This window comes from Ostrinia nubilalis, chromosome 6 (genome assembly GCF_963855985.1).
Source record: "Ostrinia nubilalis chromosome 6, ilOstNubi1.1, whole genome shotgun sequence".
Taxonomy (NCBI): Eukaryota; Metazoa; Arthropoda; class Insecta; order Lepidoptera; family Crambidae; genus Ostrinia; species Ostrinia nubilalis.
The window spans coordinates 5,913,262-5,940,304 of record NC_087093.1 but is presented as its reverse complement, the minus strand read 5'-3'; the positions used below and the strand labels follow the sequence as shown (position 1 = coordinate 5,940,304).

At 34.2% G+C, this 27,043-nt stretch overlaps 2 protein-coding genes across 5 annotated transcripts in view; both read right to left on the bottom strand.

Annotated features, from left to right (window-relative positions):
- The window catches only part of LOC135072448 (glutamyl aminopeptidase-like), a 36,245-nt gene extending 22,727 nt beyond the window's left edge, over window positions 1–13,518 (bottom strand). For 2 of the 4 annotated variants that reach the window (XM_063966351.1, XM_063966348.1), the window contains exons 1-9: window positions 13,136–13,518; window positions 12,945–13,000; window positions 11,368–11,568; window positions 10,526–10,887; window positions 7,119–7,254; window positions 1,706–1,982; window positions 1,332–1,502; window positions 1,039–1,136; window positions 812–946 (exon numbers count right to left, since the gene is read on the bottom strand). In XM_063966351.1, the coding sequence (XP_063822421.1) occupies window positions 812–946; window positions 1,039–1,136; window positions 1,332–1,502; window positions 1,706–1,982; window positions 7,119–7,254; window positions 10,526–10,887; window positions 11,368–11,565 (1,377 nt within the window). In that variant the 5' untranslated portion in view covers window positions 11,566–11,568; window positions 12,945–13,000; window positions 13,136–13,518. Of the gene's footprint in view, window positions 1–811; window positions 947–1,038; window positions 1,137–1,331; window positions 1,503–1,705; window positions 1,983–7,118; window positions 7,255–7,351; window positions 8,723–10,525; window positions 10,888–11,367; window positions 11,569–12,944; window positions 13,001–13,135 lie in introns of those variants that run through there. The other 2 variants (XM_063966349.1, XM_063966352.1) reach the window with 2 other exon arrangements.
- Window positions 13,519–14,332: 814 nt separating this feature from the next.
- Window positions 14,333–20,342, bottom strand: LOC135072464 (uncharacterized). Its single transcript, XM_063966376.1, has 2 exons — window positions 20,103–20,342; window positions 14,333–18,251 (listed from the first exon to the last, which is right to left on the bottom strand). The coding sequence occupies exons 1-2, from the start codon at window positions 20,293–20,295 to the stop codon at window positions 17,980–17,982; spliced, it is 465 nt and encodes a 154-aa protein (XP_063822446.1). The 5' UTR covers window positions 20,296–20,342; the 3' UTR covers window positions 14,333–17,979.
- Window positions 20,343–27,043: the final 6,701 nt, after the last annotated feature.

The following is a 27,043-nucleotide window of genomic DNA, read 5'->3' as shown; positions in this document are numbered from 1 at the left end:
AGGATGCGAACGATTTAAATTTCAATAGGTAGACAAAATTGATAATTCTTAATTATCAAAAATTTAAGCTTTCTCCAGTAACACTGATATTATTATACTGTGACTCATCAAAGTCATCATTGTCAAAAATATTGACAAATCGCGAACTGTCACGGCCAAAAAACTGACACGCGTCCGTCCTCCGTAAGCGCCACCGCGCGACTGATTGAGATTGTTCAAGCCGTCATGGACGATTTTTTCCACATTTTTTAACATTGTAACTAAATAAGACGCAATATAAAAATTTCATCCGTTAAAAGCCCTCAAGTTATTTCTGAACTTTAGTTTAGTAAAAGATTTAGAATCTCAAATCGCTTATTTTAAAAATAAAACCATAAATAGAAAACGAATAGAGGTAACTTTGGGAATTTATTCTATCGAGTCAACTTCATCAAATCGTGTTTCCATCCGTTAATAGCCCTAGAAAATATCCTCAACTATGCTCAATAAAAACCTTAGCCTTTAATTTTACTGTTTAGTACCTCAAAAATGAAAAATGAAAACCTCATTTTCGCCATTTTCTCTGCTACCCGGCCTTAACCTAATGAATCGTTTTAATAGGAGGGAAAATGCTACCGTTTTGTATGAACTCGCAAAATCTTGTTCATATGAAACAACTGAATTGTGGCGTCAGACATTATGAACATTAAAATAGGCCTTAGGATTAGGGGTACAACATGTTTAACTGAAATTGTAGTTTAACAAGTTGGACATAAAACACTGTTACTAACATTAAGTTAGGCGGTCTTAGAGAGCTTGCGAAATTACTAACCTTGTTGTAAGATATAGCATCAAATATGGATGTAATCTGGTCCGGTGTGGACACAGTCTGGACAATGGGATGGCTTGAGAGCTTAGCATCGGTCACCAGCACAGAATGTAATGTTTTCGTCAAGAACTGGTCTAACTGAAATAGAAATAAGTCCACGTATTAACAAAAGAAGACTACAATAATATAAATTTTAATTCACTTTTAATTGATGAGAATAATGGGCTTACCATCGTCCACGATGGCTCAATAGCATTCAAGGCTTTTACTTGCATGTAGGACGCAAAGCCTTCATTTAGCCATAGGTCGTCCCACCATTTCATAGTCACTACAAGAAATAAATGGGCAGAGTTAGTTTTTCATAGTTTGAATTCAATTTATTTTCAATTTCACGTTATTAAATTGTTACCAGTTATCAGTGTCATGGTTTCGTTGCTACTCGTGGCTTTTAAGCAACAAGTAGCCTACTTGACACTTTACTCAGAGATAATGAACGAGGTCTTTAAAATTTTAAAAAGCATACCTAAGTTACCAAACCACATATGAGCTAGTTCATGAGCGATTGTATTAGCTACACTGATCTTGTTTTTAGATGACGCTGTACTGTCATCCACCAGGAAAGACGTTTCCCTGTAAGTGATCAGTCCCCAATGCTCTGTGGCACCAGACACATAGTCTGGGATCGCAATCATATCTGAAACAAAATTCTATTTAAGTTGGTCACATAAAAATATGTAGGTACATGTATAATGTCATTTTTAAAAGTAGGTTCTTATTTACTTTAAGAATAGTATAAGAATAAGAATAAGAATAAAATTTCCAGAAAAGTGCCCTTTAGTTACACTAAACTCATGATTCACGACTTATCAATATACATGTAATTAAGGATTTCTATACCTAATTTGGGAAGAGCGAAGGGCACTTCGTAGTACTTCACATAAAATTCCGTTGCTCTCCTGCCAATATCTTGGGCAAAATCAATCTTATGCATCTGATTCTTTTGCGCAAAGGATCTAAGAATAAAGTTCTTTCCAATCCCGTTGGCGTTTATTTCATTCTCCTTGTAATCAAAGTCACACACAACGAAACAAGCCAAATAAGTTGACATTGGGACGCTTGTTGCAAAAGTAACCAGTTCTGATTTGCCATCTTCAGTAGGCGATTTAGATATTTCCTGGAAGGAAAAACCATAACAATATTAATTTAATCAATTAATAATACCATCATAGGACCATTAGAGAGAACACTTATTATTAGGTCAGTTTTCAAGGATTAAAAAAGGACTCTCTTAGGATGCTCAGTCACATCATTGGTAATTATATTTAATGATTGATTTTCCTATTTAATATTGTTTATCCACCTCACTGTGGCGTGGAGCATATGCTCCAATGTCAAAATGGCCCCGTCTGTGGCGTGGAGCATATGATCCACAAAATGTAGGTTCACATTTCGCGGCACAGCACGCTCAATTTTTATTAGATTGCATTAAGATTACTACAGTACGTTCCTGACGAACCGGGCTGTATAATGATATACGCCTTGGATACGGCCTAGAAGGAAAATAAAAAGTTATCTGTCATCAAAGTTACGCTATTTTCGTTGCGCACTTTGCCTACTTGCCGCCTTGATTATACTACGTTGGCAGACTTATATTCCTTGAAATTTGTATTAGATCATAGAACGGTAAATAATCTTCAATTATTTATCTATTTTGTGAGGTTTGTTAGCAATTTTCATTGAAAAAAGCTGTGATGAATGCAAAAGTACCCTAAGTATGAACGACGTCTGTGCCGATTCATTGACTTTTAAATGATCTAAATTACCACTAATCTCCAAATGTTTCTTTTATTAGTTGCAGTATTTATCATTTTAGCTAAATACGTAAACATGAGGCATATTCTGATGTAAAACGTGAGAAATATCAATAAAAGTGTGTAACGGTTTTTTGTGGATCAAATGCTCCAAGCTCACAGACGCGGTTTGACATTAGTTTGACATTAGTTTGAAGTTTTTTTTGGTGGGGTGACTAACATGGATTTCCGTTCGTCGGCTTTATTATTATGACTTAAAATTAATTTGACTATTTATTTTATTGTATTTACGTCAACTTTTTATTTTTATTAACATTAATAATGAAATAAAAAAATCTTTTAACTGTCATTGGTATATTTCTTTGGCACTTGGTACAATTATTCTTCATACTCCTGAGCAGGTTATAGTATACTTACTTCCCACGGCAACGGGAATTAGCGGGAAAATCCTTATGTATGAAAAATCTAAACCGCTTAAGTTAGACACTTGAAACTTGGCATGCAGGTACCTTAGTAAACTTAAAGCTTAGTTACAACAGGATATCGCAAAATTCCTACGGGAACGGGAGTTAGCGGGAAAAAACATTTGTATGAAAAAATCTAAACCGCTTAAGTTAGACGCTTGAAATTTGGCTTGCAGGTACCTTAGTAAACTTAAAACTTAGTTACAACAGGATATCGTAAAATTCCTACGGGAACGGGAGTTAGCGGGAAAAAACATTTGTATGAAAAAATCTAAACCGCGTAAAATGGGATCCACGCGTACGAAGTCGCGGGCGGCCTCTAGTTATTGAATAAACAAAAAACCCAACTGCGTAAAAATGAATTAAAAAGATAAAAACAAGATTTGATGCCTCCGACTGCATTTGTGAACACTAAGGCTGAGTTGTCTTTTTTTTATCTTTTTAGTTCATTTTTAGGCAGTTGGGCTTTTTGTTTATTCAATAATAATTGAGTTAAATTTACTAGAACTTTCAAACTGGAAGTCAAACCCTCTTATCTAAATTAGTGCCTAATGTGCGCCTACACTTAAAGTGGAAGTTTTTTTCAACATAATTTTCTGTTGCTACATATTGTTGTTTTTTTTGCAGCAGAGCCATATCTCGTCGAGCCCGTTGAGCCCGTCGAATTCGACGAGCCCAGCGAGCACGTTCAAATTGTCGAGCCGCCACATCGGGTATCCTGGTTAGCCAGCCGGGCGAGAAGAAGTGACGCGCCTGTCTGTGGCGTGGAGCATATGCTCCAATGTCAAGGCCCCGTCTGTGGCGTGGAGCATATGCTCCAATGTCAAGGCCCCGTCTGTGGCGTGGAGCATATGATCCAATGTCAAAATGGGCCCGTCTGTGGCGTGGAGCATATGATCCACAAAATGTAGGTTCACATTTCGCGTAGCAGTAATAATTAAAGTGTTCGCGCCTTGCAGACGCGATGGAAATTTATAAATAAAACTCGGAAACTGCTTATTTCGTTGTATTCTTGAGACGTTACAATTTTGATGTTGTTCGATCGGAATCCAAAAAAGAAGTGATTTTATACAATGGTTTTCAATATAAAGTATTGACTGACAAAAGTTATGTGACATTTACATTAGAAGTAGATTTTGCTATTAGAATATGACGAGGCGCGAGTAGGGCCGCAACAAAAGCGTTTTCCTTTTATAAAATCATAATAATAATTATCTATGAATGTCATAAAAAATATTATTTATAGTTTTCTTTTTATTTTAGTTTAAGATGTTGAATAAATAACATTAAAACCTTAGGTAAAAGCTGATAAAAATTTAAAAGAAGAATTTGTTTATGTTTGTTTTATATTTTTTGTCTGTGATGTTACTGTTTCTTTCAATAAATAAAAATCATAATAAATCAATGGATTTTGATTTTATTAACCTACTATAATATAACTTGAAAAGAGCCCGGCAAGCGAGAGGTCATGGGTTCGATTCCTGCCTAAGGAAAGAAAGACAACAGCCCGGCAAGCGAGAGGTCATGGGTTCAATGAGGGCTATCGTTTTAGCGCTCACCAGTTAGCGCCACTGTAGAGTAAGGTCCTGTCACTTGCTAGTAGCGAAGACAGTGGCACCAACTGGTGAGCGCTAAAGTGGTTGGAGGACTATCGCATTTGTACTCATCAAGATGTTCCCAGAAGGGAATAATTTATTGGCGAAACAATGCCATATTTATTTACAAAACTTATGTACTATCAGGGACTCTTCCGCCTGACCACTTTGTAGAAATTTCAGCGTAAGCGCATTGCTCCGGTCACGTGCTCACCCCGTCTCTAATTGTTACGCATTTTACTATTTTTTACTACGACCAATAAGAAACAATCAGGGCTTAGGTTGCAATACGAAATACCATTGTGCACTTTATTGTCATACGGTTAAGGTTTAAAACGAAATGTTTCTTTTTCTTCAATCTTTCTTAGTTTTAGGCTCAGTTGCACCACCTAACTTTGACCGTAACTATAACGGTAACCGGTGCTTTTTATATGGAGTTTGACAGGGCAATCGCTAGTTCAAATTTTACACGAAGCCCCATATAATATTTTGTAGAGATTCTTTGTTGGGTTTCAAATTGACTAAAATGCGACGTTGCCAAACGTAGCGCTCGTTTGGCAACGTCGGATGCGGGTAATAAGCAATACTCAATCCTAAACGCTTTACATAGAGCTTGGTTTGCTAGGGCAAACATGTACAGTGGTGTTTGTCGTGCGGCGCGCGCGCGGAATGCGAGGGGAGGTGTCGACTGGAGTGCCCACTGCCCGGCTTCGATCTTTTCGACGGCGGGCAGCGGCGCAGGACGCACGTGTGCACCGGAGCGCGACGCGGCGCGTGCCCACGCGGCTCGCCGCTCCACACGTGGGCGTTGGTGATGCTGCTTGGTGACAGTGGTGCGAGCGGTGCTGGTGCTGTGATGAGGGACAGTGCGACGTGCAGTGGTTACACAAAACAGCTCTTCTCAGAGCTATGCAACGGCTCTTGTCAGGGCCACATTCCTGTTTCTGTGCAGAAAGTTGCTTGTGGCTTCGGCTGCAAACATTCATTGTTTCTATTCGATGACGATTTTTATTGTGGTCACTGGCGGCTACAGCGCCACTGTAGAGTAAGGTCCTGTTAATCGCCAGGGGTGCCAACTGTTAAGTATAAAAACGATAGCCCTCATTCCCGCCTTAGGCAGTTTTTATTTTAATCTGAATTTTCTAAGATGTTGCTAAGAAATAATATTTACGAATATGCAAATTTTCATGTCAGTAATAGCATTCAAAACATTTTCCCTCCGCTCCGCTCCTCTCCGCTCCGCTCCGCTCCTCTCCGCTCCGCTCCTCTCCTCTCTGCTCCGCCTTAATGGTGGAAACCGGCCCTTACTTAACGTAAGTATTTTTAAATGATCGATTCAGATAATTCTTATGAAAAAAAAATCTAATAATAATAATAATTTATCTTTCAAAATGTTCCAACAATATACTTCTAACATCCCTTTTTAATAAAATAAAATGTCCAGAGACATTAATAATGTGTGTGTGAATAATGACCGGAAGTTATCCGTACTACCTTGACACATTTCGGCCATTTTTGTCTGATTTTGTTAGTATTTATCTCATAAATTTTCGTAAAAATCCTTAGAAACCTTGCAAGATGTTATGTTCAGATTAAACCTAGGTAAATCTAGTTTCTGGAAAATGTAACTTATAGTTACGTTATCAGTTCTAAACATGCAGAAATCCATGTCTTGTAACTACCGATTTGTAAGCAAAAAAACAGACCCATTTTTGTTTATCTCTCATTTAAATTCCATTGTAATCACAAATGAACCACTTATATCCTCGTCTAGCTGATATACTCAAGTTACTGTAAACATCTGTTTCAACACTCTAAAGCCTTGGTTCTGTCGAATAAACATTTTTATGTCGACCTCAGTTTCGATGGTACTCTGAGTACTTAGTTTTTCTATGAAAGTTTCAAACATGTTTTGTTGAAGATATTTGTATGAAGAGGGTTGGTTTTTTGTATCAAATCTGTTAAAATGTGTGTTGGGGATTAAATGAAATACATAATACAGTCAAATACTCGTTTTTATTACAAAAATACTTAAAACTAAGTTTAAATTTTCGTCACAATTATTTGGTGTAGTATACAAGCTTTATTATAACATTTCTGTTGGAAAAACTTATTAAATTAGTACTCTTATCTCATATTTAGTATTCAGTAAAAATATCAGCGCTTAATTCCCACTAGAAGCGGAGATATTAGCGTTTTTATGAACAAAGGCGTAAAAAATACCCTGTCTGTGGTGTTGGAGCATTTGCTCCACACATGCAATGGAGATCGCAAGATGGCGCTTAACATGATAGAGGTATTTATTTAACTACTCAAAATGTATTTTCTTAAATCATGACAAATTACAATTCTTAGAAGCTCAAGAATTAGAAGGGCTTGTAATTCAGATTCTTAGATTTCTAAAGTTGTATGGAACTCTAAATAAATATAATTTACTTACATTCATGTTAGACAAAGCTATGTATGACTTTGGCTTCACTAAAGAAATGTTGTATGTGGCTTTGAAATCAGGCTCATCAAAGCATGGAAAAGCTTGTCGAGCGTATGTTGGCTGAAACTTGCTGGCCACCATGGTTCTGAAACAAAAAAATAAGTACCTAAGTAAAAAAGTTGTCTACCCAATAGTCATTGTGTTATAGTAAACTATATTGAAATGATTATTTATGTAGGTACCTATTATCCTGCAATCTTGATGAATAAAATCCAACAATATTCCTAGTAAGGCTACCATTAAAATCAATGACCATTTTGTAACTTCCCGGCACAATAACATTATCAAAATGTATCAGCAGCTGTTCAATTTGCTTCACTTCTAGAAACTTGGACACCTGAATTTCTTCTTCGCCTTTAAACACTTTCACAGAAGTTATATCTAAAAAGTTTGTGTGTAGAGTGATGTAGCTCTTTTCTTGTTTGACGGTTACATCAATTTTCACTGTTCCTTGAAATAATCCCGTGTCCATATTAGGGTGCAGAGAGAGGTCATAATGAACGGGTCGTACTAGAGAAGTCAATCTCTCAGATAATTTGTATTTTGTGGATGTTTCCATCGTTGTAACAGAGGAACTATAGAGCCGGCAAAATTGCTTCACAATGCCTGTAGTTCTCGGTAAAAAACGAGAGAATTTCGAAATCTTGAAAGATGTCATAAAATGCTTTTAACTAAATAACACAAAACACAACAAATTTAAATTTAGGGATTTATCATTTATTCCCTACAAAATCAAACAAAATGAAAGCAATATTGCATCAAAATGACAGTTTTGATCATAGAGAAAAGTAATACATAGGAAATAGAGAACCCTCTCTGTCAAATTTTTGAGCCTACTAATTGATAGCCTGGTGTTAAATTCCCTGTACTTAACCTACGTACGTAACGCTCACATACATACATAGTACACGCACACATACATACATAAAGTCCACGCACACATACACACAGTTCACGCACACATAGGCCCTCATAACCTTCAAAGAATTATTGTTTTTATGATGTACAATGTAGAATTTTTTCAAATCCATTATTTTGAAAATATTTATCTTTATGGTGTACGTATTTTCAAAACAATGTATTTGGAAAAATTCTACATTGCACATGGAAATGCAAATAAGTAAACAAAAACTTTTGAATTTAATAATTTTACTTTATTTATGAACACACATAATATTATACACCAAAAGCGTCTTTTCGCAAAGTTTTCAACACTAAACACAGAACACAGCACATTGAGAAAACTCAGATCACTTGTGAACATAACAGAAAGTTTCTTCGCGATTCACGAAGGAACGAACAAAACTCCGATGAACCAGAACAGCAGCAGGTACGAAGGAATGAACTTGAATTTGACTCGACTCTTCAATACTTTAATAGGGCCACAGAACTCATAAACGATGGCTAAGAAAACAATAATGCATTCAATTCAACCTAACAAAAACAACACCGGCCATTTTGGAGGAAAAACAAAGTTGCCATATGTTAAATAGTAATTTCTACTACTCTATTATGTAAATTATAACAAAAATGTCAATGTTCAGTTTTAAATTAAAACAAATTAATTTCATTTATAAAAAGTTTTCACATTGTAATTAACAATATTCTCAAATATATTTTAATTAAGAAAAAAATGAAAATATGAAGGAAACAGGAGCAGCGACATCTAGAGCGTTTTAGGGTAGTTAAAAAGTATTTGAATTTATTCACCGATGTCGCTGTTTGGAAGCAAGTTTCACTTCGATGACCGTTGTATGGAAGTTTCTTCACCCTGGTTTTGATAAAAAAAAGAGAAGATATCTCAACTAGCCAAAGTACTGCACAGTACAGTACTAGCATGAGGTAGCGCCCTCTTTATTTCTTGACAAAAACTAATTTTATTTAGGAGTGTGTTTCTTGCATATTGCTGAATTAATTAGAAATCAACTTATACATGTGATGTTGTAGGGATGTGAAAAAGTATTAAAATCTTCATTTTTGAGGTTTAAGTACCTGTATTTGATGTACCTGTCAGAATATTAGAGAAAGTTTATGAAGCTGATTTTACATACTAGATTTGCTTTTTGCGCGCAAGTTTTGTAAGAAATTGCAATCTAGTATGTAAAATCATCAAACTTCTAATGCTCGTAACTCAATTCAGACTGAGTTTAGAGGTACATGTAATAGTAAGTTTGGTTTATTACATTTGTAATCAAAAAACAAGGTTTGGTCGATGGCCGCGCGAAAAATCAATAATTATGACGTTTTACTTTATCATTCGAGAAACTTATTATACAATGTTTTCTCAGTTATTATAAGTTCAAATTTTAATATAGATGGCGCTTATTTTTATTTCAAGCATTTGACTCTTTGATTTAACGTCATTTATATTTTATGTCATTGTTTTTATTTTAACGTTTAAAGTATTATAGTATACAGATAAAATAAAGACGAAGATAATAAAATAAAGATTCATGCGCATCAAGTCGGCTGATGACCAGACCTGACATTCGGATTGTATCATTGAAGTTCGGGTCTTTTTAACTTATATATTAGTATTATCTCTCTGTATTTTAATATTCATTTTACTTCCCCTTTACTAATTAATGTTACACGCGAGTTAAACACTTGTTTCAGTAACGTTTTTTATTGAAATGCAATTTTAAACTACAGTTTGACGCGTCTGTACAATGTTCGTCACATTTTGTATAAACGGGGGAATATTAATAATCTTAAAAACAAAAAAACTGCACATAGTCGGCAGTAACCTTAAATCCTTTAATGCAACAACCTTGAAGATTAAAACGTTAAAATAGCCAGATGTAATGTTCTGTCAAAATACTTTAAAAAAGTTTAGGCGGGAAGAAGTTATTTTTTTATTCTAAAACACTACTCTCATTTATACTTATACAAAGCATTTTAAATAATAATGTTTTATCTAGGCATAGGTAAATAGAGAAGAACAGAAGATTACTACTTACTACGTGCCGTTAATTGTTGTTAGTTCACAAGACTTGACACCGATGCTTATAATCTCTCGAGGAAGTTGTCAGGTTCAATTTTATTACAAGGTAAGGTCCTACCTTATTTTTAATAAAAAAATATTTTATTTTAATTTACAGTTACAAAGCTAGTTAGTACCTAGGTAGGTACTGCGTAGGTACGCAGTTGTGGAAAATAAGTAAGTAATATTGTATCTTTGTCCCCGAAGAAATTAAACACGTTTGTTTATAAATTCAGTACCTGTTTTACATTGCTGCATTGGCAACTCCAGTCAATGATTTCACCCTGTACTATAGTAGATAGACCCTTTCAACAGTTGATATAGACTAATAATTAAGTAGGCAAGTTTAAAAAAATGCTAGGTAGGTACTTACTTTCCATTTTTCAGAGTACTCGAGTAAAACCCAATGAATCCTTTATCCAATCGCCCGCTAAATTCTATTTTTAGCGCATAGCTACCTTTCTGGATTTCGTCTTGTAAATTGACAACTAAAAATTCTCTTTTTCCTGGAACTATGTGAATGGCATCTATTGATATTTTATCTTTGCGCTTTTTTGTGAGAGATGTTGTCGTGATATTTAATTTGTTTGAATGGAGCGTTATGCTCTTTGTAGGATTTGTTACTTGGAGAGAAATTTCCACGACACCGTGAAACGTTTTGTTCGTCATGTCGGGTTGAAGGAGCAATTTGTAGCTTCTCGGAATCGTGTGTCTTGGCAGTCTGTAGTAAGCGCTCTGAAATGGAGAAATTGTATATAATTACAATAGACTGACATTAACAATATAATTTGTATCTATTATGTAGGTAAGTATCATCTAGTTTTTTCAGTGTGTAAGTAAAGTATTCAAAATTTTACTTATTACAATTTTATTTTTATTTTATTTCAAAGAATAATATAAAGCAATTATTGTAGGTTACTTACTTATAATATAATTATTTATTATAATTTATTATAATATATTAATACTTTTAGTAGGTTTAATTTAGTGTTGAATTATGATAAGTACGTAGGTAGGTACTAAGCGCCTATTAATTTGAAATATTATGTTTTCTGCAGTAGTTGAAATAAAAAATTTGTAAATAAATATCGAAATGAAATAATGAATTTTTAAATAGGTAAACAAAGTAATATTAACTAAGCATTATTGAATTTTAAATAAAACAGCTCGAAACAAATTAAGTTGAAGTGCATGAGATGTTTTTAATAGCCTTACCTTATTTGAAACGAGATCATCTTCCTTCCTTTCATTATTAAAATTTTTTTGAGTGTAAGGCGATCCCTCCAATGGACACGCCGATGCGTGCTTAATTCTGCTAGAAAGTACCACAGTTGATACAAGGAAACAGACCGTGGTAATAAGTAGAAATATCACCAATTTGTTGTCATTGGTCCATTGAAGAAATTTGGACATGTTCTGGGGAAATAATAACGTAATTTATAAACGACTCTTAGTCAGTCTGATATTTTCATATTGGTAAAAGGTTTCTTTCATTTCAATAAAATATGATGAGATCAGTAATTCATACATACCTTAATAACAATGGGGAGGTAAAATAAAATAAAGTAAGTATTTCTAATGACTTAAAATGCATCATTCGCGTTCGCAAACACAAGTTAATAAATAAAAATAATAAATCTGTAATGTCAAGGACGTCAAGGTGTTTTTTAATAATATTCACATTGATTATTATTCATATTGATATACAGGGTGTTAGGTAAATGGGTAGGTATATGAGCCGACACTAGCCCATGTTAACATATGCATATAAATGATAATATGGTAAAGTCAGAAAATTGATATCATCATTTTAATTATTTTAATTTTCATACAAATCTGATTTTATATTTCTTTTTGTATGAACATTAAAAAAATTAAAATGATGATATAAAATTTCTAACTTCACCATACCATTTATATGCGTATGTTAACATGGGCTAGTGTCGGCTCATATACCCATTTACCTAACACCCTGTAGAATGGTCGATAGCGATGGGTTTTACCTACTTAAGTATTTTCCTTAATATTTCTTCTTCTTTTATTTATTTTGGCCACGACTTGGTTTTGAGAACCATGATTTCGCCAATGTCACGTAATCAGCTTAGACAAAGTTTACAGGGTTTATAAAATTCAAAAATGTTTAGGTCCTTATCATTTAGTCTTCTATCAAAATATTGTCATACGTACTCTAAGTAGGCTATTAAGGTATTCTGTGACATTGATACACTTTCCCTGGCCCAAATTACGTAACGCATTCAAATTATTATCTATCAAACAACGATTCATTGTGCGTACAGTCCACGCCAATCGAAATTGGCAATCTTGCAAACAAATAGTCGAATCGAATCGTCTGTGTTTCTAGTGACGAGAATAACTAAACGATAGCAAAATCGAATTATGCGGAAATCTCTGAGGCAGTTTGATAGCAGTTTCAGTTTTATCTTAGTAATTCTATAAACAAGATTACCAAAATCTCTTCAAGTGAAAGTCATCATCAATTTAAATAACGTACTAACTAAGTATCATTAATTATCTTACGAAACTTAGCCTGAGTTGCACCATATTACTTTTTTTGACAAACGTCAAAAATGTCTCAAACTGCTCAATAGAAAAAGTTAGAAAAACTTTACTTTACTCCTTAGAAAAAGCGCCGGTTAATGTTAATGTTACAGTTAAAATACGGTGATGCAACTTCGCCTTAGTCGTACATTTATCTATGTATGTAGGTATGTATTATGAAGCATAACATTATTTTAAATAACTATAGGTACATAGAAAATTAATTTACTTACGTATAACTGATCTATAATTCAAATCACATAACTTTCCTTGAAGTTACGACGGAATACTGTAAGTAAACAATTTAGGTTTCAACAACGTTTCCATAGAATTCTTGAGCGTGTTATTTTGTTTCTTAGCACCAAATTAGGTAATAAATAAGTATTGTTGTTTGTCTGTAGATGTAGTAAAAGATTTCACTGACCTTCTAATTTCACTTAGCACTGTTACTTCATCGCGTAGGCAATCTAATGTTAATTAATGATTTAATTCAACACTTTGTACGTGGAATGCCTTAACATAAACGTCGCGTAGAAATCACAACAAGTGAATGCGAATTTTAATGTTTACCCATTAGTTCTAGTAATAAACGGTTTGTGTTGGCTCCGTCAGGCGCGATTGAGTGACATAATGGTGACCACGGTTTAGTGGGGCTACCCCCACTTTGTTTTTATTGCGTTAAAATGTAAATTGCGTCTAGTTTTTATTCTCGTACTAAACGGCTACCACAACGGCTACAGTCCTTTTTTGATAGGCAATTAGTGTTGCTGCAGTTACAGCAATCAACACAGGTTGCGATTGTGGGTTCGATCCCGCTGGGGACATGTCACAATAAGAAAAAAATCGATTTATTTTAAATTGATATTTAGAGATAACTCTGGAACAAAAGATTAAAAAAACTAAGCTAAGAATAAGCTTTTATTTGTGGAGTCACATTGTTTTAAATTCACAAAGTAAAATATCATTTTCATGCCAGTCAGAGCATAATATTCATATCTCTGAATCCTACTTACCTTCTACCACAGATAATATAATACTAGTCTTCTACGAAACTTGGTGAGCAATATTCGTTCTCAAAATTCGCAATAGATCCGAATAACATTTCAGTTCCTCAATCTCACTTCGGTGGTTTCACTTCACGCTCTAATAATTTTATTTTGTCAACCAGGAGACGACTCCACACCATGTGAATAAAATTATAGTTTAATAGGTTTTTTTATTTAATAATAGGAAATTATTGTGGAAAAATAGTAATTTAAATATGGTTTTTAAATGAGGCATAGATTTTGCTTCATTCTGGACGAAATTAATACACCCTACTACTACTTACAGCAGATTTTATCCTAATCTTTTCTCGAGGGACCACTTTTAATTTCATTTGAAGGAGTTAGGAATAAGAAAATTAAATAGGTATAGCCTGACCAGGAACATAAAAACCCTGGCATAGAGGCGCTTCAATTGCATTTGATAGTGCAACACTGAGTTTCGTACATGTGTTAAATTAATAGGCTAAATTTATGTATCAGGATTCAGGATTACGGGCTAATTTGATATTTTCATAAATGAACGAAAAATATTATTAAAGGTAACCTGGTTTAAATAAATTAAATGAAACCATCAATCGAGCTAGTAGGATTTATTTTATTATTCATCAATAATCAAATTCAGAACTTGAATATTCAACTGCAATGTCTGCTCAAGAACGCTTCAAACTCGGTACTTCTTTCCCAATTCCATAAAATTAAAAACTTAGAAAGTGACAAAAAACTTTAAAATAGGTAGTTGAAACAGACTACAGCAAATTTTCATAGTGGACTGTACTATACGATAAACATGTCAGTCAATTTGACAACCTTTGTCGGAAACATTATTCAATGAAAATATTGTCCGAACCCTTAGTATTTCTCTTCGACAAATACATTAACACATCGTGAACCACTTTTCTTTCACGACTGTAAAAATATTTTAGCAATTTAATTCACAAAATCAATTGCACACATTTAAAATAAAGTTTGTTTACACTTTGACAACAATAGACTGACATGCAAGGTGACATGTCAATGAAGTTTTCAGTTACTGTTGCCATTAAAAGAAATTAGTACCATTAGTTTTCCGCAACATGGCGAGGGTTTTTATGTTCCTGGTCAGGCTATAACTGAAAATATTATGTTTTATCAGATATTACAAGCGTCACACTCTTTTCTTTATTATGCCTGGTGATTTTTTGCTTCTCAAGTATGTAAAATAAAATTATTACTTTTACTGTCTACATCAATGATATTATAAAAACAAAAGTTCTATAATATCATTGGTCTACATATATTTTTTCTTCGTATTAATTTTTAGTTTGAAGTGGAGTGCTTTCAGTGGAAAGGCACTGCAATGTACCGCGCGAGAAAATTCAAGGACACATCAATTTTTCTAATGTAGACTACCATAAAGGTAATTTTTAATCTACACTACAACTAAGCTAAATCTTAGATACGTTGGTAAGAGGCGTAGGTATGGCAGGAATTAGAATCTTCCTCTGTCCTCTATTATTTTGAGTACTAACTTGTTAATTTTATTTGCAATATCCATAAGTTCTAAATCCATTTTTATTTGTATCTTTAATTGTAAGCCCGGTCTCAGTTTACAAAAGTGAAATAAAATCTCGAAAGGAAACTCCGTCTACTTTTTCAATAAGTCGAAGTTAAGTCTCGGTCTCGTAATTTTCTCAGACATCTAATGAACTAAAGAAAAGTGCAACTATTTCACAATAAAGTTTAGAGTTTTAAACTTTGTTAGTAAGTCTACAGTAGTATTTTAATTGTGGTCATCCGATTCTTAGCAATCTAGGTATGCCAGTTTCCATACCTTGACTAATCAAGTTGAAGTTTCATTACTCAAGGTAAAGCAAATGGTCACTATTTTATAGCTCTGGTACAAAGTAGATAATGTAGAGTCATAAATAACTACTATCAAACTGTCAATGAAAACAAATAAGTGCAATGAATTCTGTAGTTTATTTAAATGCACGACTGCCATATAAAATGTCTTATCAAAGTTAGGCACTTATAATAATAAAATTGAATATAAGTAAAACTTCAATAATGGAAAATTCTATATTGATAAGAGTGGTCACACCTAGTTACTTGCGGTATTGAAAGTTTTATTGTACTTTAATTTCAGTTCTTTGAGCTTAATTTTTATTCGATTCTGTATACCTTCAGTATAACTACATTCCTCATTTTCTCTTTTTCGGGTCCAACGTTAAATCCGTGCTGCTCTATGGGTGTGAAACGTGGAAGGTCACCAAGGTCATCTCGCACCAGCTGCAGGTCTTCGTCAACCGCTGCCTTCGCCGAATTCTCGGGATATACTGGCCTGAGAAAATCTCCAACGTCGAGCTATTGGAACGCTGCCACGAAATTACGATCGACCAGCAGATCAAGCGCCGCAAGTGGAACTGGATTGGCCACACTCTCCGAAGGGATCCCGATCACATCCCCAAGCAGGCTCTGGATTGGAATCCCCAAGGAAAACGCAAACGTGGTCGCCCCAAGCAAACTTGGCGGCGCACTGTGGCAGACGAGGCGAAGAAGATCGGCAAGACTTGGAGCGAGATCAAACACATAGCTCAAGACCGAACGCGATGGAGGACTGTTGTGGACGCCCTCTGCCCCATCTAGGGGACATAGGACCATAAGTCAAGTAAGTCAAGTATACCTTCAGTATACCTACATTCCTCATTTTCTATACTAGCTTAAGAATAGAGTTTGACTTAAGTATGCCCTGAACCTAATAAAATATGAAAAGTTTCTACTTATGCAGATAATTTGCAGGCTCAAGTTAAAATATCATAGTCAGGTATTACCTAATCATTTGGGTATAATAAAGAATCAATAATAATATAAAAAGATTATAAAAATAAAAACTCTAATTAATCAAAATAAATAATTCAGTATTACCTAAAATAAATAATAAATTGTATAATAGACTGCTCCAAGAAGAGACAGTTAGTTAAGTATTTACAAGAATAAATTATTTTTAATTAAATGATGTATTTACAGGTAGTCTTAAAGTTAGAATGTACAGACAAATTATGCTTATAATATTATTTCGCCCAATGTTAGATGTATCTAGGTGTTGAAAAACAACCCCGCGCCCGTATTCACAAACATTACTAAGAGGTCTCACAGTGCGCGTGGACGCACAGGGTGACACACGAACCAATCACAGAGCTTTATTCAACGCTGTGCGTTCGATTTGCTGCTTCACTTAAGTTAGCATCGATTGTGAATACGGGCAATATAGTCTTAATACTACGTATCACCTATCTACGGAGAAACAAACCAAAAAGTCGTTCAGTGAAAGTTCATTAAAAAGTCTCATACATAATTGTTTTTGTCTGAGGAATTTAGGCTCCTTTTTTACTTTTGCTTTCAAAAGTGTATACAAATGCTACTTAGTAGTATTGATAGTAATTAGGTGGAGGCCTCAGATTTTAGAGATGATGCTATGGGTGGAATAATATTTTTAGGTAAATTATGTACTTTTAGGTACAATCACTGAAAAATACTTATAATAATTGACATGTACAAGACAATTTTTCATGATAAAAGTATGACTTAGAAAAGGCTAAAGCTAACTTAATTACCACAATCTTAAAAGATTTTCATCTTTTGAATACTTAAATGTGCGAACGTGCTGCCATTATCACATTTAAGTATTTTAATAAATCTAGATTAGCTAGGTTCTACTTAGTAAGAGAGTCATTGTTGAAGATACATCCGAATTTTTGTAGCAAAACTGAAATCGTCTGGTTTTGTCACCGCAATGGAAGCAGTGGTTTTGTAGAGTAAGCGCCTTACTGACTTACTAAAGCCAGTAATCCTGTTAAGCTGCATAGGTAAGTATGTATGTATGTATATAGGCCTAAAGATGCCACCAAAATTTTCGTCGAAAAATGTTTGACAAGCATTGAATTTCTTTTTTCCCGTACCTCCATTAAAATAAACAAGGAAATTGTGCTTATTTTCCTTAGAAACGAAATTACACACAGACACTGCGAACCAGATAACTGTCACTTGACGGGGTTATAGAATGGCGTCACTTTACAAAAACCGAACATTTTGAAGATTTATTAGCTGATGAATTACTGGATGAAAAGGTGGGAGAGCTTTTGGGGCTCCACGAGTTTATCACGAGTAGTGGACTGCCCTAAGCTGATATTTCTCTATCAATATCTTTATTCTCTCTCTCTACATAGTGCAATCTCCATTGCCTTTAATTTACGTATGCACCATACTCTTCCATCCCGTTGCCATGGTACCCATAGTGTATATCTGCCATCACAGCATCTCGTCCCTTTACGGCGTTATTATTTTTAAACGCGTTAATAATAATCAGCATGAGAGCGAGTTTTCCCACGAAGAGAGACTTCATCAGCATGAACTTGAGCATGCTGAGGAATAGCGGGACTATCGTGGACTGGATGAGGAACGGCATGATGAACATCGGCAGGATTCGCTCCAGGAGCTTCTTCTGCTTCCCTCGACCTGAAATGAGACACAGTTTGAATTACTTAAAGGCTTTAGGGTACCTATTTTGAGTATTTTTTGATGATGTTATATTAAAATTTATTTTTGGTAAAATCCTGAGGCTGCTTAGGATGACTTTAGGAGGACTTTAGGATGAAAGTTTTAAGGGGATAATGAGAACCATTGGCTCGTTCGATTTAGTTGCCTATATTTTAGACATTGTGATGTATTTTCCTGTAAGGTACCTATGAACACAAAAGATGAAAAGTTACATTTAGGTAGGTAAGTACGATTACTTAGGTATTGCTTTCTATTATCTCGTTTATCTGAGTACAAGTAAGTGCAAGTGTTAAATTAGACTGTGTAGCAGTTAGATAATACGAGTATCTATTAATTTACATAGTGCTCAGGTTTAAGTTAAGAAGTGATTGTGGGTTGAATGAACGCCTTATTAATACGTTCGTGTTTCTTTTTTCATCAATAAACACTTATTTTATGTGCATAAAGTTATCCTAATAAATCGGCGCAAGAGATTTCATTAATATTAAACAGCTACAGCAGGAATCATGACAGGTGATGTGTTAGAATGATTAATCATTGAATTGTATGAGACTTATAAGAAACTTGTACCTACACTTACTTTCCATAGTAAGGCTGGTTAGTAAGTCCATAGTAAGCCTAATTAATTGGAAGCCACAGCCGAGAAATTGGTGCAGTTGGCAACTAACATATCGAGGTGTGGCGTGGGGTAAGTACATCTACCTTATAACAGAATAATGTGGATTCAAAATCCACAGTTATTTTGAACTCATACAAGTATTTTCACCACTAGTGCAGCGCCTAAATGGTGTGGACTAGATTTTTTGGCGGCTTAACATAAATAGTCATAATTATTATCTATTTGTGCGGCAATGAAGCCATCAAATAATTAAACTTAACCTGTTGAAGAATTCTTACCCATTGATGTTCGTCTTTATTTGGTAATTTAGAAAATGTGACGTCATTAGTATGCCGCATGGGTAGCTACGTGTATGATAGTATCGTTGCCGCCAGTACGCATTCTGCTCACTACCTATAGCGGGTCGTTGATCTGGTTATCAGTGCACGCAATTTCTCCACTTTCCCAAGTGGCAAATAAAACAAAAAAACATCATTAGCAGCGGGGGCGCGCGCGCCGATTTTTGTCTTGGGAATTTTTAAATTCAGATCACATAACGGGTGATCTGAATATACGAGCTATCGAAAAGTAGGTTATAATAATTGCATGCTACAGCATAATTATTTTGTTTTAATTGATATTTTTTATGCCCGCCGTGTTCCATTACTGAGAAATTTTAAGTAGGTAATGCTGGTATAAAATGCCTCAGTGAAACCTACCTACTGAAATACTCAATACCTAATAGTTTACTTACGGTTAAAGTAACCGTACTTACATACCTACCTACAATGTGCTGTGTAATACAATGCCTTTAAGGAAAACCTATTTATTTATTAACTTTTGCTGACTGAGGCTTATGAGTGAATCCCTCACGTTCGTAAAATTATTGTTAAAGTATTTTAAAATTTTACATGTAGGTATGTAGCCGGAGCTTTATAACTCCTGAATGTTAGGGATATTTCCCATCGATACAATTTTTAGGAATGTTATCAAATATTAAAATCAATTTAACCTTTAAAAATTTAAGAGTAAGGAAGAATGATTATGAATCATGAAAAATTCACTGGATTTTGTAGCGGCTGTTTCCTGAAAACCTTTTTCATGTCGGCAGGTAAGTGGTATTATCATTCAAAAAGTCTCAAAATTAATATGAATGATCCTTCTGGACTAAATGAGTTGGAAGATAGCAAATAATAAAGCCTGTAACCTACCTTCGACTATACTCCCGGTGTCCACCTCCAAAGACATCACCGGTCCCGTGCTGTTGCTCTCCTGGGGTACATTGACCCGGACCCCATCAAAAAGTTCGATTTTCTTATCAGGTGCAGGCGCATCTTGCACTGTGGCACTCACACCAGCAACACAGATCACTGCACAGAGGAACCAGAGAGCGTGAGCGCTCATTCTGATGGTTGTTTTGACTGTGATGCGCCGGCGCCGCCCCACTACGGACTACCGCTAGCCAGGGCCAGTCCGGCTCCGTATCACGACCACAGGCAATTTCCGGATTATGTACTCGAATATTCTTATGTAATTTAATTATTTAAGAAAGTAGTCGGATAGGTAGCTATTTTATTTTTAGAAATAGGTTTATAGTGTGGAGCTAACACACGTGTTTATTTTATCTATTAGGAAAGATGGCTAGGTCTGTTGAGGGTAGGACTTATGCTCCAAAAAATTTTCCACAAAATGTCTCTTCTACAGGGTGGAAACGTTAAGTGATCTCAGTCGATTATTTCTAAACTATACAAGATATCGAAAAACTGATTACTGATTCTGATAGTGCTTCACAAGCTCTTTCAAACGGTACCAATAATAAGTTACATAATAAACTGAATCTATCCGAAAATTCAATGTTTCCAGCTTCCATACATTTAGTAAAACCACATAATATTAAAACTATACAAAATATTCAAAAACTGGTTACTGATCCTGAAAGTGCTTCACGAGCTCTATCCAACGATACCAATAATAGGTTATAAAATAAACTGGATCCATCCGAAAATTCAATGTTTCCATCTTCCATACATTTAGTACAGCCACAGTCATGGCACTCATGTCTTGATAATATTATAGCAAGTAAAGCCTAAAACCAACGTTGTCCATGAATAATTTTAAATAAGAATGCAATTTGCGAGTTCATTTTAAGTGTTTATTATTTAATTAAAAAAAATATTTCAAATATTGTTTGGCTGGCATAAATTTAGTATGGAGGCTGAAAACATTTAATTTTCGGATAGATTCAGTTAATTCTGTAACCTATTATTGGTACCGTTGGATAGAGCTCGTGAAGCACTTTCAGGATCAGTAACCACTTTCTCGATATCTTGTATAGTTAAGAAATAATCGAATGAGATCACTTATCGTTTCCACCCTGTATAATAAACTTAAATCTACCTATCTACAGGAAGTAAAGAATAGTTGCAATTGGAATTTTCCCTGCTCTATGTAATTTACTTAATGAGTTCCACTATGTTCCGCTCTAAAACATTATAAAATAACCATACAATCTTCATGCAATAACTTAAAATAATAATGATAATCTTCTATACTTATAATAAATCTGTAGAGAGGTCAATTCTGTACATGAAATATATTTTCAAAATAACTATCAGGGGGTGATTAGTGATCGATACTGATGCCAAAAATGCAATCAGTAAAAATTTTGTCTGTCTGTCTGTCTGTCTGTCTGTCTGTCTGTCTGTCTGTATGTTCCTTATAGAAACAAAAACTACTCGACGGATTTTAACGAAACTTGGTACAATTATTCTTCATACTCCTGGGCAGGTTATAGGATACTTAGGAATTCCCACGGGAAAGGGAATTAGCGGGAAAATCCTTTTGTATGAGAAATCTAAACCGCTTAAGTTAGATGCTTGAAATTTGGCATGCAGGTACCTTAGTAAACTTAAAGCTTAGTTACAACAGGATATTGCAAAATTCCCACGGGAACGGGAGTTAGCGGGAAAAAACATTTGTATGAAAAATCTAAACCGCTTAAGTTAGACGCTTGAAATTTGGCATGCAGGTACCTTAGTAAACTTAAAGCTTAGTTACAACAGGATATTGCAAAATTCCCACGGGATCGGGAGTTAGTGGGAAAAAACATTTGTATGAAAAAATCTAAACCGCGTAAGATAGACCCTTGAAATTTGGCATGCAGGTACCTTAGTAAACTTAAAGCTTAGTTACAACAGGATATTGCAAAATTCCCACGGGAACGGGAGTTAGCGGGAAAAAAAATTGTAAGAAAAAATCTGAACCGCGTAAGATAGATGAAGGGGGGGTAAAACGAGATCCACGCGTACGAAGTCGCGGGCGGCCGCTAGTAACTAATAATTCTTGCAATGATTTCAGTCACATGATTCATGTCGAATATTTATTTACTTAAGTAGTCTTTCTGAATTTCAGACATTAAAAAAATGAACCTACCGGAAATATATTTTCAGGAACATATCGTATGATGTCTCTATCAGATAGAATAAATTACCCTAGTTCTCTCTATTAATGGTTCTATCAATGGTTGAGCTGTAATGTAAAGCTCGTAAAGTTATTTTTATTGAATAGGGGCCAATAACCTAGTTGATGAAAGTGGTCCAATAAGGGACTAATTCACGACACTTTTTTATATTCAGCGTTTGTTTATCGATATTAAATGGTACCGTCAAATATAGGAATTACTTATTTGCATACAGTTTAAATAAATGACTAAAAGCTATCTATAAATCCTCGTAACTTTTTAGGGTTCCGTAGTCCTGACAAGGAACCCTTACAGTTTCGATATGTCCGTCGGTCCGAGGTTTTGCTTGGAAACTATTGGCACTAGGGAGCTGTAATTTTGTGGAGGTAGGTATGTATATTAATCACGCGACAAAACGGTAGAATAAAATTTTGAAAAAGAATTTTTTTAGGGTAGCTCCCGTAGTTACCTACATGTAAAGTGGAGATAATTTTTTTTTATCTTCTACCCCATCGTGAGGGGTATCGTTGGATAGTGACGAGTAGGGCGTCCCACCCCTCTAAAAACTAAACTGTTGGCTTGAAAAATCTGGAAAAATTCATGATAATAGTGCTTTTTATGAACTTTCAAGGAAAACTATAGCGGTTAATGTAGGTTAGTTAGTTCAAGATTAATAGTCATTTGACACATGTATTATAAAATTTCTTAACCAGTAAAAATTCCTTAGAAGAAAATATGAAAAGTGACTTTAGGTGAAGAAATTGCTTGATTCTGAAATACAGTGTGAGTCACGTTAAAGTGTACATATGAAAATAGATGAAACTAGACCTATTTTTATCGACAAAAAAGTGGTCAAAAATTTTTTGAGATTTTTTTTTTAATTTTTTATAGAATTTTTTTTCTACCAATTACTTATTGTAAAGAAAACGTAATAACTTTTAAACTAAGCAGTATATCCTGATAAAATAAAAACAGTAATAATGCTAAATAACAGGCGATACTAAAAAAATACATACAATACACAAAAAATGCCAACAAATAATAAAAAATGATACTTTTTGAAAAAAATCTGCTTAAAAATTCGTTTTTTTTTTTGTTATTTGATAAATTTCTCCGAAAAATGCCCCTATAACAGGTGGTTTTTATTGTTTTGTATTATTCTCTATTGTATTACCTTTGTAAAACCAAAAATTGCATGTCTCTATCCCTATCACAACATTTGCTATGATCGTTTGAACTAAGCCTCTCCGGGCGCGCCATTCAACGCTTCGTTAACAACGAAACTGAAAATGGCTCTAGATTTGTAATTTTGATAAAGACAAGTTAGATTTCAAGTAAAAACAAAAGATTTCGAAGTAAAATAAGCATTTTAGTTAAAATTAAAATTGTCCCTACCTGTAGAGGAGAATAATGTTGTGGTAGGCCTTTGTTCAAACTATCATAGCAAATGTTGTGATAAGGATAGAGACATGCAATTTTTGGTTTTACAAAGATAATACGATAGAGAATAATACACAACAATAAAAACTACCTGTTATAGGGGCATTTTTTGGAGAAATTTATCAAATAACCAAAAAAACACGAATTTTTAAGCAGATTTTTTTCAAAAAGTATCATTTTTTATTACTTGTTGGCATTTTTTGTGTATTGTATGTATTTTTTTAATATCGCCTGTTATTTAGCATTATTTCTGTTTTTATTTTATCAGGATATACCGCTTAGTTTAAAAGTTATTACGTTTTCTTTACAATAAGTAATTGGAAGAAAAAAAATTCTATAAAAAATTTAAAAAAAATCTCAAAAATTTTTTGACCTCTTTTTTGTCGATAAAAATATAGATAGTTTCATCTATTTTCATATGTACACTTTAACGTGACTCACACTGTATATTGTGGTAACGACGGACAACTACGGAACCCTACACTGCGCGTGGCACGACACGCACTTGGCCATTTTTTTATATTGATTAGTAACATAGATATTTATTGATTGACTTGAGTAGTTAATCCATTAATCACTCGTCCACGAGGAATCATAAAAATGATTGACAGTAATGGCATTTACATAGTCACCTACCCTTATAACTTATCTACGTAATCAATTTCGAATTACATATTTACCTACTAAAAAGGTGCTCTTCGTCAATATGACTGGTCGAAGCACTTTCCTTCAGCGGTTAATGCTATAACTGGGAGCAGATTACTAGGCATTAATCATTTTAAAGAGGTCTTGAACACCTATAAAACTGGTTAGAAACTGCATTTAGAGACTGGATGGCGGCCTCAATCAGTTTAGGATTTCACCCCACTGGCAACATTGATAGACACTCGCTTAGTAGGTACAAGGTATTTCTTATACGAGGTTTTAAATATAAATAGGCACTAAAGCTTGAAGAAGCTTGCCACCAAACCAAGTGTGACGACGACCGCGACCTCTCTACCAAGAGTGTAGAAGAAGGTGCATAAATTATTGACTGTTATTATTTTTATGACTTTTATAAGCGCCCAGTTACCGGAAGAAAAAATATTTAAAAATTCAATCCGACGACTTGGCACGTGGTCTCACGTGGACCAAGCTAAAAGTGGGCCAAATCTCTGGAAGACTCCATACGAGCCTACTTATAACAAGCATTTGTTTATTTTTTGTAGCAAATTGAAATCCTTAAAAACAAGTAAAAGTTCTAAATGCCTATGGTGACATTAAAAACAAAAATAAAAACACGTGAAACATTCACGCACTTAAAAAATCCAACAAATTATGCTTTAATTGTTAAATTATACACATATCGTAGAAAAGGGTTAATTACGATTCTATTGCCGGTTCACACATTCTCAGTTGTTCTTTACTGGATCGTTCCACAAATTTTAATGGGCATATTATATTTTCTCGGCAGTTGATTCTTTAACTGTGCATGACGAGAATTACTGCTGTTGTCTTGGAGACAGAGATAAAAGCTTAATTGGTAGTTTAAACCCTTTGTTAAGTAAGTCTTTGTAAGAGCCCTTTTCAGTGAAATTTGCTTCTGACTTTATTATTACCTATGATGGACCAACTCATTTCCATGAAATTAGCCTAGAACTTAGTAGTTACGGCTGTCCATTTAGGACACATTTGTTCTGCCTCAGCAATTGACTTAACTCGTGTGAAAATCAAATTATACAGGTACCTACCTACCCTTTCGATTTCCTTAACTCTGTTTTACACTACTTTTTGCTTTTGTGATTTGCTCTTCTATCTATATTTCACTAAAACGAATAATGACAATATAGAGCACGATAAAGTTAAACTATTAATACTAAAACCTTTATAAGAATTTATTATTATTGAATTAGATTATAAAACTACCTGCATAATTGTGCATCATGTTTGCTCAATAAATAACCCCAAATTAAACAGAGTTTAAGTTTCTAAATAAATAATTAATGAATATTACATGGGTACACTGTTGTTATACTATATTTGCACAGCACCATGGTTTTAGAAAATCAATTAATTTGAAATTAGACGCCTCAGTAGTTAAGTAACGCTCAAAACTAACATTTTAGCCCCAGAGAGAATTCAAATTCTAACCCGTACCTACACACGCACAACATTAGGCCTAGTGGCTGTCTAATCTACTCATATAATTAATAACAATTGACTGTGATTATTAATAGCCATTTGTTATTATTGCTTATTAGTGGAGAATTTCTTCAGTAACGTTTCAGTGAATAGGCGTATTAAAACTTTTTTTTTCATAAAATCATTAATTGATTTGATTTTTATGAGCAATTGGATTACTTCCGGGAGAGAAACCGTTAGGTTTAAATTGGAAGTTTAAAAACGAAGTAATGATAAAGATTATTTGTTGAAGTTGTTCATGTAGAACGATATCGTGAATCGGAGTTTTTTTTCCTTATGGGAGAGATAAATTGATTTAATTAGATACAAACAGGGTGTAAGAAATTGGTTAATACAAAATATAGTTTTGACTAATATTGTCTTATTAATTGTATGGTGTTATCTAGACTGTTTGTAGTTTGTTTAAGAATGCCTATCCAAATCAAGAATCTATAAACTTGGCCTCATAAATAATAACCTTAATTAATTCTGAATTAGTATGCTAGACAACACAATAAATAACAGTGCTGTTCTCAATTTTTGATATCCATCACATTATTTCAACTATTTACACTACACCCTGTGAATAGCAACAATTTATTCACGCGTGGTAAAAAGGACACCTCGTTACCTGAGAGTCCCACTTTGGGTGTTTCTAGAATTTCGAAACTTAAATACTTAACTAATATAAAGTATATTAGGTACAGTATAATTAAATGATTTGCAGGCAGGAATGCATTCTCTCCGAGGGCTATCATAAGGCTTCCGATAATGTTAAACTGGTTTAAACGTTGCAGGTGCCTTTCGTTCATAAACAACTTTCGTTCTCATTCGCCACACGGTGAAATTTTCCATAATGGCTACAGTGGCACGCGTAATAATGTGCAAAACTGTGTTCTAGTTATTTTTATAATAAACAAAGCAACTGCTTATTCTGTATATTATAGAAAGCGGAGAAAATAGTATTATAATGCGTAAAACACTACGCTTGGTTTAGAAAAAGATTAAGATTTTAATTAGTTTATTTAAGAATAACTTATCAACCACAGAGCACGACAGGTTATGTGCACTTTTTCACATGTTTCACCGTAA